At 56.8% G+C, this 11040-nt stretch overlaps 2 protein-coding genes across 2 annotated transcripts in view; one reads left to right on the forward strand and one right to left on the reverse strand.

Annotated features, from left to right (window-relative positions):
* Positions 1 to 675: 675 nt before the first annotated feature.
* On the reverse strand, positions 676 to 1053 carry rps25 (component of cytosolic 80S ribosome and 40S small subunit). The gene has a single exon (XM_002953026.1). It carries the CDS (start codon positions 1040 to 1042, stop codon positions 719 to 721), a length of 324 nt encoding a protein of 107 aa, XP_002953072.1. The 5' UTR covers positions 1043 to 1053; the 3' UTR covers positions 676 to 718.
* Positions 1054 to 4036: 2983 nt separating this feature from the next.
* Positions 4037 to 11040, forward strand: part of VOLCADRAFT_93777 (uncharacterized protein) — a gene marked incomplete at both ends in the record, with an annotated part of 8493 nt that continues 1489 nt past the window's right edge. Inside the window, 10 exons of the mRNA XM_002952931.1 lie at positions 4037 to 4152; positions 4642 to 4769; positions 5354 to 5451; positions 6566 to 6664; positions 7342 to 7419; positions 8105 to 8235; positions 8961 to 9017; positions 9552 to 9696; positions 10133 to 10234; positions 10500 to 10557. Of these exons, the coding sequence (XP_002952977.1) occupies positions 4037 to 4152; positions 4642 to 4769; positions 5354 to 5451; positions 6566 to 6664; positions 7342 to 7419; positions 8105 to 8235; positions 8961 to 9017; positions 9552 to 9696; positions 10133 to 10234; positions 10500 to 10557 (1012 nt within the window). The remainder of the gene's footprint in view (positions 4153 to 4641; positions 4770 to 5353; positions 5452 to 6565; positions 6665 to 7341; positions 7420 to 8104; positions 8236 to 8960; positions 9018 to 9551; positions 9697 to 10132; positions 10235 to 10499; positions 10558 to 11040) is intronic.

An 11040-nucleotide genomic window follows, 5' to 3' on the forward strand; every position in this document is an offset into this window, starting at 1 on the left:
CGTGTAGAAGGAATCCCGAGTTGTGTTTCTCTGCTGTATGTTTTGATGGTGTTATCGCTGAAACGAGGGAGCTGTGCTTGTCATCGCTCAGCGTGGCAACTATTAGAAAATGTTACGATACGGCAGGCTAAAAAGGATCCCCTTGAAATCAACAGACCAGCCCGGTATGGTCATGTCATCGGGCAGAACAACAGAAACGCATTACAGACGCTAGCCAATTTAAGTGGATTTTACAGCTCTGTACCCTGGCTGCACCTTCGGTAACAAACCCATCGCTGCCCATAGTTAAGGTGTTGATAACCAGTTCTCCAAAAACGGGCGGCTGTCCAGAAGGCGTGAACGTACCACGCTAGTCATTAGAAGCCAACGTAGCTTGCTTTCGGTTTTGGGAGTTGAATTCACAACACTTTTTGCCATACACCGTGAACGTCACTGGCTTAGTGCTGCGGGTAACCGTCATGAAACCCACACCCCCTTAAAGCCCTTTTTTCATGATAAGATGTGGATTTCCCCTAACGAGCGGGTATTGAAGATACATGTTGCAAGAGCAACCGGTTCGCATCTTACCCCACTCACCTTGGAGCAGCTGGCAATAGACAACAAGGAGCTGAATAAATTTACTGAACAGCTTTTTCTTTGTGCTACATGAACAAAATGGAACGAGAGGATCAGGGACCATAGCCGCCAATGTGTTACACGCCAACGTTCCAAGACGACATTACGCGCCGGTTGCGCGCGTGTACACCAGCTGCGAGTGGTGGTGCACAATAGGCTTGATGAGCCCCTTGTTGAGCAGCTCCCTAATGGCAGCACGAGCCAGGCTGCCATTGATGCGAAGGCGGTCCGCCAGCACGGAGGGCGAGATCATCTTATACTTCGGCACCTCATTCAGCAGCTTCTCATAAACTGCCTTGTCGAAGAGGATTGCGTTGTTGACCTTCTCCTTCATCTTGCCCTTGCTCCACTTCTTCCGCTTGCCCTTGCTGCTGTTGGCCGCAGCCAAGGCCTTGGCCTCCTTTGACTTTTGCTCCTTCGGGGCCATTTTTTTGAAAGGGAAGGAAGAGGTCGTAGCCAAACACAAAAGTATACTTTGTGTAGCGTCCGGGCACAAGGCTCCAGGAGGGCGCTCCGACGGTTTGCCGGCTACAAGTTGGACCGCTTCGTACCTGGGTAGTATTTACAAGGTTACTTTATTTGTAGTGACCACACATGGTCTTTGGGGACGCCCTTGGCGACAAACTTTAGTAAGCAATGTCCCTAGTTGCAACAAAGTAGTATTGTTCAAATTGTTCACTCGTTTCGAACACACATCCACAACTAAGCGTGACATGCTGAGGTGGACGCATCAAACAGACCCGTCCTATATGCCTCGCCATGACGCGTTTGGCGTTGCAGGCTGTCTCCTTTCCGCACAAGCATGGCTGGCGGCAATCTTCATTATTCCGAAAGTTCAATTCGGGCACAAGACTTGCACGCAGCCGCAGCATAGTTGGATTTGGGGCAGAGGCTGGGGACATTGGTTCGAGCAATCGGGGCGTTGGGTTGGGCGCTGCTCGGTTGGACAGGCTAAGTTTCGTCCGCTTGGGCTGGGTTTAGCCAGGCCTGATCGATTGGCGAGGAGAGGTGCGCATGCAGACATGGCTTCCGTTGTGGTAATGACGCTTCCCCAAGGCATTAGTTCAGTTGGTTAGATGTCGATGCTTTACGACGCGCTCCATTACGCGTGCTGGGCTGCGCTATGCACAAGCCAAGGCGCCATGGCGCGCGTTGTTGCATTATCGTACTTCACGGAATGAGTGCCGGGCAGTTACCTTGGCGCATAGCTTACATTCCGGCAGCATCTCTGCCAGCTGACGCGAAGAATGAGACCCTGCAAGACAGTTGTATGGCATGCACGTATGCATGGGCTGCTGACAGCTCAGGCCGTCTGAGTAACATACGGGTGCAGTAACACGCGACAGGGGTGCATCAGCTGCATGCAGGAAAACCTTTGAAAACTTTGGAGCAGTAAAAAACAAGTTGTTCAGGACGCTGTGGTGGCGCTGCTGTGCTTACTGTGCTGAACGACACCTTGAACCAAGTCTTGTGTCGCGACCCAAATGGATGCATGGTGGCGAGTTTAAGCTGCTGCCGTAGGGAACGGTACACGAAGGGGTTTAGCAGATAATGTGGCTTGGGGAATGGAGGGGGACTGTGCCCGATTGCGAAATTCGTTGGGCTATCAGAAGCTGATCAGAAGCCTATCATGTTATGCTAAATTCAGGAAAAGCAGCCATTACCGATGGGAGTTACACGGCTTCGCCTCTCCTGCATCTCGGGGAAGGGAAGGAGCAGGAAAGCGGGTTTGAGATCCACCTCAGCACGTCCGTTCCCTTCCATAGAAAAAAAAGGGATTTGCTCTGGTTTTGGTGCCCTTGCCTAAACCACGCAATATCGCCTTGGCAAGCGATCAAGTGGCTAGTTTGTGAAGTGGGTTAGGCACCGGGCACCGGGATGAAGCTTTTGGACATTCTGCCCGGAAGCCCTGATTGTACGGCGGCATCCGTACATGGACCGTCATCCAAAGAAACCTGTCGCTACTGCTCTTCTGTTTTGTTTATGGGGTCAGACCAGGGTTCTAGTACGCAGCAATGGCTTCTGCAACCTTTATCTGAATGTCCCACAAGAGCCCTAGTTTCCGCTGAAAGAGCTATGTTTCAATTGCTTGGCATCCTTTCCAAATTAACTTCTTGTAACTGCGACTGAATAGAATTTGTCTTGGGCCAAAGCGTCATAGGGGGAGCGCGCCCTCATACCGGCGGAGCCTTGTCTCTGGCAGAGTGCGACTATGAACGGGCACACAGAGGACATGGACGGAGTTGGGGGCCAGCATTCTGTGCAGGAGCGATTGGGACCTCGAAAGCTTATCAATCGCACCGAGTTCGTGCGCCTTCTTGAGCAGGCACTCCATCGCCTTGGCTATGCTGAAGTTGCAAGCCTTTTAGAACATCAAGCGGTGCGTATATTGTAGCATTTGTACTTCCTCCACATGTGGGCGTCTTTAGGTGCAGAGGGAGGGCTCGTTGCCGAATTTCGTCGAAATCGTGGTTGGGTTTTTCTTTGCGTATGTAGTCTGAAGACACTTTCATTTCAGTTTTCTTAGCATTTCACGTCACTGCAAGCGTGTGGGGTTCGGATTACTGCTTTTGGGTGACTAGCTGGTCCATGGGCCACGGTGGGCTTGCGCACAGCCCAGTGTAGCGCCAAATGCAGGTTGCTTTTGAGACGCGAATTTTACGAATCGAAAGCAGGATCTTTGCAAAAATTTACGTCCGGGAGCCCTGAACAATACCATTCCGGGTCTGACTGCATTGCACCAACGTTAGGTAACAGCTGCCTGACGCCCGTGCTTGGGCAACAGCATGTCTCCCTGAGCAAGGGTGAGCCTCGTTTTAAACAAATTGTCACATATGATGTGGCCACAGCAATGTGCTGTGCCGCCTGTGGCATACATACCCTTTTAAGGGTTTGGCACCACTGGTAAGGCGCGACCATTGCCCCCGGGAGATCCCGGGATCGATACCCGTTAGGGTCAAAAGTCCTTCCGATGGTGGAAGGCATTGCGCCCCTAGTTGATGGACGGTGGTGACCTGGGATAAAGTTAACCTGCGAGCCGACCAGGAACGGAGTTGGGCCGCTGTCGACCCGGCAGATTCCGTTGGATGCTGGTGGTGGGTGCGGAACCTGAACGATCCACTGAGAAGTTGACTAGGGTGACTGGATGAGGGTGCCCCGACATACCGGGGAAGGCAGGGTTTCGCAGGGTAGCTGCCACGGGCGAAGATACACCCCCCTGTTTCACACATCATACCCTCATACATCCCTCTCCATACTCTCTCACCTCCCCCTCACGTCTGCGCATCTCCTTTTTTCGCTTTTCTACCATGACCTGTATTGTTATCCGTTTCCTTGTCCAGATCCCCGCTTTCTATTCCGCTTGCGATCGCATCTGTGTTTTAAAAAACTGCCCTCGCTGTGCCGAGTACAGGGCGTCCAAATGCAACCAGCCCACGTCACCGAATTCCAGACCGCGGTGATGGCCGGGCAATGGGACGCGGCCATAGCGCTGTTGCCTCAGCTGACAACGCAGGAGGACGTGATCAAGGACGCCAAGTGAGATTCGGAAGCTCTGGAGGGTGCAGCAGGGCCGCGTGCAGAGATTTACGATCTGGGTCAGGCTCAAAATGTTGTCAATGTGGAGATACGGAATGGGATTCCGTTTTGGGCTCGTAAGTCCTGCCAAAGTTGTGCCAAGGCATGCCGAACGCCGGGGTCGTACTATGGATGCATGTTGAAAGCTTCTTTCGAAGATCTTCCCGGTGTTGTGTTCATTGGTGAATTGCACGAAAAACTGGGCGGCTGAGGAAGGAGGAAGTGCTGCTGCTGCTGCTGCGCTCTCTCTCTCTCGCTCGCTTTCTCTCTCCTTTCCGCTCTCTCTCTCTCCCCACCCGCGTATCGGGTCCTTCTCCCGGCCCCCACTACGATGGAGCTCCTGAGCGCTGCAGCAGCTAAAATCTTCTTCGTTGGCCCTTGACGGAGAAAGTGTGAGAGCAATTAGGTATGTAGCTGTGGGTGAGTCCTCGCTCCGCCTCCGTGTTCCAGGTTTCTAATCCTACAGCAGAAGTATCTGGAGGCGCTGGAGCGACAAGACCTGGGATCAGCTTTGACCTGCCTTCGCCTGGAGATGGCGCCGCTGGGGGTGCATGACCAGCAGCTGCATCACCTTGCAGGTAGGGATGTGTGAAAGGAGGGGCCATGCGCGCGGGGCGCGTGTGTATGCGTGTGTGTGGGGGGGGGCGCGGTAAGGTCCCCGTGTGGAGCTACGGGCGGGACCTCCGGAGGCGGGAGGGGGGAGCTGCTGACCTTGTGCCGGTGGGTGTGCGGGTGTGAGACACGGAGCTAGACACGGAGCTAGAGAACCGCCAGTGTGGGGAAACGGACAGGTCACTCTTTTTTAAAGAGACCTCATTCACCCTATCAAGAGGCCCAATTCATTCCCTGTATGTTACGTTCTGTTAGGAAAGGGGTGCCAAATGACGTGCGGCTAAGGACGGGCCCTAATGAGGGGCAGACGGTAAAGAAAGGCTGTGGCGGGCGGGGGGGGTAAGCGAGCAAGTGGGGGGAGGAGGGGTGCCAAGGGGGATTTAGATGCTGGTTTCGGAACGGCGGGATGGATCGGCGACGGACAGGACGAGCTCCCCGGGCGGATGCCGACTCAGGCGTCGTTTGCGTGTTTACTTGTTGTTATACGAACGGTGCCTCCTCCGTCATTCCTGCGTGTTTACATGTATGTATGACCCTTACCCTGCCGCAGCGCTGCTGTTGTGTCCTTCCGCTGGCGACCCCGCGGTCCGGACGTCCTGGCTGGGGGGCGGGGCGGCTCACCGCGACCACCTGATGTCACTGCTGCAGGTGGGGATGGGGGATGAACCCATGCCGAGTGGGGCGGGGTGGGGTGGGGTGGGGTGGGAAGACGAACCACGAGCGAGTGAAGCTGATGCCATGGCTGATGCGGCAGAGGTGGGGTGGGGTGTGGCGCCAGAGGTGGGGTGGGGCGAGGGGCCGGGACAGTGCAGTAATGACAGCGCAATTGCTAACAACCGTGCCTGTGTTTGCGTTTGTCTGTCGGGGGCGTAATCACGCGCGCGTGTTTGCGCGCGTGTGTGTGTTTTTGTCTGTGTGTGCATCTCCCGGGTCGAGTGGTAATCATGTTTCGTGTCGCCCGCATTCCGTACACTCAGACAGACACGCACACTCCTCGGCCAATGCTGTGGAGTCTGTTCCGCAGCTGCTGCTGCTGCTGTGCATTTTGTTACTCCTGTTCATCCACCCCGCTGCTACCTGTCACTGCCGCTGCTACCTGTCACTGCCGCTGCTACCTGTCGCTGTGCAGTCCAAGCTGCCTCCTAATCTGATGATTCCGGAGGGCCGCCTGGAGGTACTGGTGGAGCAAGCTCTGGAGGCGCAGGTGGGGGGAACACGGCCCCGGGGGGGGGGGGACACGGCCCCGGGGGGGGGGGAAACACGGCCCCGGGGGGGGGGGAAACACGGCCCGGGCGGGGGGGAACACGGCCCCGGGGGGGGGAACACGGCTCCAGTATTGTTTATGTGTAATACTAGTTTACTAAAATGACACATAAACAATAGAGAGGAGGGGTGTTGGGGCTCATGCCGTGTCGGTCGGTGTGTCGGTCGGTCGGTCGGTCGGTGCGCGAGAACTGGGCCACGAGTAGGCATATTGTATCTATGTGTGGCATTTGAATGCGTCTTTTGCGTGCATGTCTGTGTTTCGTGGCGGCGATTCCCAGCCCACCCCGGCTCACCTCCCCCACCGCCACCGCAACAACAAGGACAAAAAAATCTTTTTCCAACCGATCTCTTTACCTTTTTTTACTTCTGTGCCCCCCTCCTGAAGTCTCTGGTATCTGCTTCATTTGCCAGTGGGTCATCTAACCCCCCCTCAACTGCCCGTGTTTTTCTCCTCCACATCTCCGCGTTACGACGTTACGACGTCGTCTCGTTTCAGATGTCCCGCTGTCCCTTCCACAACGCGGCTGAATCCCGGCTGTCTCTGTTCACCGACTACCACGCGGGGTTGGAGTGCCTGCCCACAAACACGGTGCAGGTGGGGTTTGGCGGGGTTTGGGGGGGTGTAAGAGGGGGATGGGGGGGGGAAATCTACTGCCTGCGGGTTTTGTCAACTGGTACGGTAGTACGGTGGTACGGTGCAGGTGGATAGTGAGGGTAGGTTTTATGGGTGATGGGTGGTGTGAAACTGCCCTAAGGTGTGTTTCATCACCCCTCCGGGGAGTCTTATCCCCGTATTTCCTACGCCGCTGGGGGGTTTGAATCCTAAAAGTTTCTTGCATATGATCCCCTCCCCCCCCCACCGGTTGTAGTACAATTCCTCTCGCCTCGCGTCCTACAGAACTAACTCATCAGCATCGGTGTGGTTGCTGTGTGGGCGTCACAGCCCCTCCCCCGTTCTTTTGTATCCCCACCTTTTTCTCCCGTCGTTCCCCGCCTCCCTCCCATCTCTCCCCTCCCTCGACCTCATGGCGGATTGCGTGTGTAAATTGTCCCTCGTCCCTCCCCCCCTGGGGCCCCCTTCCTCTCGTCCGCCATCTTACCCCGCGCCCTCCCCCGCCCTCCCCCGCCCTCCCCCGCCCTCCCCCGCCCTCCCCCGCCCTCCCCCGCCCTCCCCCGCCCTCCCCCGCCCTCCCCCGCCCTCCCCCGCCCTCCCCCGCCCTCCCCCGCCCTCCCCCGCCCTCCCCCGCCCTCCCCCTATGGGCCCCCTTTCAGGTTCTAGACCAGCACACCGACGAGGTGTGGCATGTGGCTTTCTCTCATGACGGTACCATGCTGGCGACAGGATCCAAGGTACGACTAACAGCGTGTATGGTATGTATGTATGTGTGTATGTATCTAACCTGGGAGACTATGGGGGCGGGGGGGTTCGGGGTTATTAAGCGACGTCAAGGTGGCGGGCCCTGACGAAACACACACACGCACACGTGTATGACGGGGGTGTGGGCGTTATGGGTGAACCAGCCTGGGTCGTGATGATGGCGGCGGTGGTACTGGTGGTGGTGATGATGGCGGTGGTGGTGGTGGCGGTGGCGGCACGGGGTTACATGGTAGAAATGGTAGGTACACTGCCGACCGAACACCCGAACGTATCATCCAGGACGAAGGGCGTTATTGGGCGTGGGTCCGTAGGGAAGGGGGGAGAGGGTTTTGATGACACGTTGCGTGTTTTTGTTCTGGAGGGCTACTGACGGGATGTCCGCCCAAGAAGTCCGTCAGCCTGTGTTTTTTCCTTCCATTTCTTCGTCTTGTGTCGGCCCTGGAGGGCCCGGCCCTCCCCTCCCCTGCCCTCCCCTGCCCTGCCCTGCCCTCCCCTGCCCTGCCCTGCCCTGCCCTGCTGGCCTCCCAATTAGCAACTTAGCATGTCTGCAGATACTCGCCTTGGCTTGGCATGTTATAAATCCCCCCCTCCCCCCCCTCCCCCTCCTCCCCCTCCTTCTCCTCCCCCCCCTCCTCCCCCCCTCGTTGTTTTCCACAGGACCGCACCGCCATTCTCTGGTCCGTCCACCAGCGCTCCCGACTGGAGCTCATGCACGTCCTAGGTGGCCACTCGCAACCCGTGGCGCTGTTGTGTTGGAGTCCGGATGACCGCAAGATCATTACGTGCAGGTGCGGGGAGGGGGGGGGGAGGCAAATCACGTGAACCAGTGAAGCTGATGCTAAGGATAGACTGGTACGCCGGATATGCGGGAGGGGGAAGGGAGGAAGGGGGGAGGGAGGAAGGGTGTAGTAGCTGGCCGCTGAAAAGGCCTCTCGAGATGCTGGCGGTCGCGCTAAGCGCGGATTTGTAGAGGTTATGTGTGCCGTACTGTGTACCAGCTACTACAAAGGGGGAAGGGGGGAGGATCTTGAGGTGGTGCTACCCGTTGTCGAGGGGGTACCTCTGCTGTTGCTTGCTGCGGCTGTTGTTGTTTGATTACATTATGTATTGTGCTGCTTTTGTGTTTATGGTGACAGGAAGTGGAGGGACCGAGCCGTGGAAGTGATGGCGGCATCGTCGGCAGTTGGTCCGTACTCTCTCTTTTTGCTTTTGACTCCCTTTCCACACGCACACCAACGCAGTTAACTTAGGCAGTTTTGATTCAGGCAGCGTTAATTCCTTGTTTCCTTGCACATGTGTTACCTTCCTAACCCAAATCGTCATCGGTCAGTTAATATATCTGATGCGGTAATGGTAATTGTCTTCCCCTGGACTACTTTCCGTCTTTCTGTGGTATGTTTGCTTCAATCGTCAGTGGTTCATCTTACCCTCCCGCCCCGCCTTGATCCCTACCCACCCGCCCGCCATTTGCTCGCTCGGGTTTGCTTTGTCCACGTCATCTCACTGTTCTCAGCGGAGAGACTCTTCGCGTGTGGGACGTGGCCACTGGGCAGCTGCTGCAGAGCTGCAGGTGAGGTGTTGATAAGGGGGGGAAGGGGGTGGGAGGGGAAATGGGGGTGCGGGTTTGGGGGAATGTATGCAAGTCCACGGAACTAGCTGCCGATATAGTTGCGATTGGTATTGCTGCTGCTGCTGCTGCTGCTGCTGCTGCTGTTGCTACTGCTGTTATTGATGATGATGCTCCAATCTCCACCACCACTTCTAATGATGCAGCACGCCACCCTCAACCCACATCCACGCCTTCCTCCCCCTTTTCCCCCTTCCCTTCCCCCCCTGCTCTCTCTCTCCTTTTCTCTCTCTCTTTCTTTCTCTTTATCTCAACACCTCTTTCCCTGGCCACCCTGATCCGTCGCCGCCCTCCACCCCCCTCCACCTCTTCCCCACTCCACCTCTTCCCCACTCCACCTCTTCCCCACTCCACCTCTTCCCCCTTTCACTTCTTCCACCCCTTCCCCCCCCCTTCACCTCCTTCCCCTTTCCCCCCTTTTCACCTTCATCTCTCCCCCCCCCCCCTTTCACCTCTTTCCCCCGGGGGCCCCTTCAGCCATCACCGTGAGACGGTGAGCTCGTGTGCCTGGCTGCCCGACAGCCGCCGCTTCGTGAGCGGCTCCGCGGACAGGTCCCTGATCCTCGTGGACAGCACCAGCGGGCGGGAGCTACAACGGTGGAAGAGGACGTACAGAGTGCAGGTGGGGGGGGGTCGAAAAGGGGGAGAAGAGATCTTGTCTGCTAAATTGCTTGGGCCCTACCCAATTGCTACTTTGGGTGGTTTTCATGCGAACAGCACCGTTACTGCTGTGGTGGGTTTGGGGGTATACGGGAAGGGGAAGGGGAAGGGGAAACGGTGTTTTTGGATTGTTTTGCAGGCGCTCTTTACCTTTAAAGCCCCCTCCTGCATTGCCCATTGATGTCGTCTTCGGGCGGCCATTGAGGAGCTAAGGGGCTCTTTCCTTTCCCAACTGCCGCCTCGTTGGTTTAACGTCATCTGGCCAGTGAATCCTTTGCATCACATGATTCCCTTACCCCCTCCTCCTCAACCCCTCCTCTATCCGTCTATATCTCTGGCATCAGCTTCACTCGCTCGTGGTAACTAATTAGTCTTTCCCCCCTTTTCCCCCCCTTTAGGACATGGCCATCACGCGTGGCGGCGGTATGCTGGTACTGGCATCGACGGAGCGACGTGTGTTCCTTTTGCGACTTAGCGATATGCGGGAGGTCTCTCTACCGGTGAGAGCAGCAGCGAACACGTGTGTGCATGTTTGTGTTTTTTTGTGTTGTTTGTGTGTGCGTGTTTTTTGTGTGGATTTGTGTGTGTGTGTGTGTGTGAGATTCGATGCGAATGGCGATGTCTGTGGGTTGGGGGGGCGGGCTGTCTAGGTGCCCAGTTTTGGATGAGGGTAGGATGGCGTGTAGACGGCGGTTGTATACATACGTGCGGTTGCCGCATCCTCTTTCACCTCTCGAGAGGTTCCTTTGCGGCGTGTCGGCACAGGTGATGATGATGATGGTGATGATGATAGTGCTGGTGCAAAAAGTAAATACAGAGCCTTGTAAGTATCATCACTATTCATCATCATCATCATCATCATCATCATCATTATCATCATTACCATCATCATCGTCATCTTAGTCAGCTATTTTTCCCCCGGTGAATCCCCTCCCTCCTTCGCCGCCTTCAAGAACGCCATTTGGTCAGTTCTACTTCTGGTACACTCTTTCCTTGGCAGCAGCTTCACTCGTTCGTGGTTCGTCTTTCCCCCCACCTCCCCCTCCCTTCCCCCCGATCACTCCCCGACATCCTTTGACCCCTCCCCCTGCCCCTGCCCCTCCCCCTGCCCCTCCCCCTGCCCCTCCCCCTGCCCCTCCCCCTGCCCCTCCCCCTGCCCCTCCCCCTGCCCCTCCCCCTGCCCCTCCCCCTGCCCCTCCCCCTGCCCCTCCCCCTGCCCCTCCCCCTGCCCCTCCCCCTGCCCCTCCCCCTGCTCCTCCCCCTGCTCCTCCCCCTGCCCCTCGCCCTGCCCCTCCCCCTGCCCCTC

This window comes from Volvox carteri (genome assembly GCF_000143455.1).
Source record: "Volvox carteri f. nagariensis unplaced genomic scaffold VOLCAscaffold_33, whole genome shotgun sequence".
Taxonomy (NCBI): domain Eukaryota; kingdom Viridiplantae; phylum Chlorophyta; class Chlorophyceae; order Chlamydomonadales; family Volvocaceae; genus Volvox; species Volvox carteri.

Excerpts from the sequence above, each read along its gene's own strand:
- rps25 (XM_002953026.1), bottom strand. The coding sequence starts at position 1,042 with ATGGCCCCGAAGGAGCAAAAGTCAAAGGAGGCCAAGGCCTTGGCTGCG.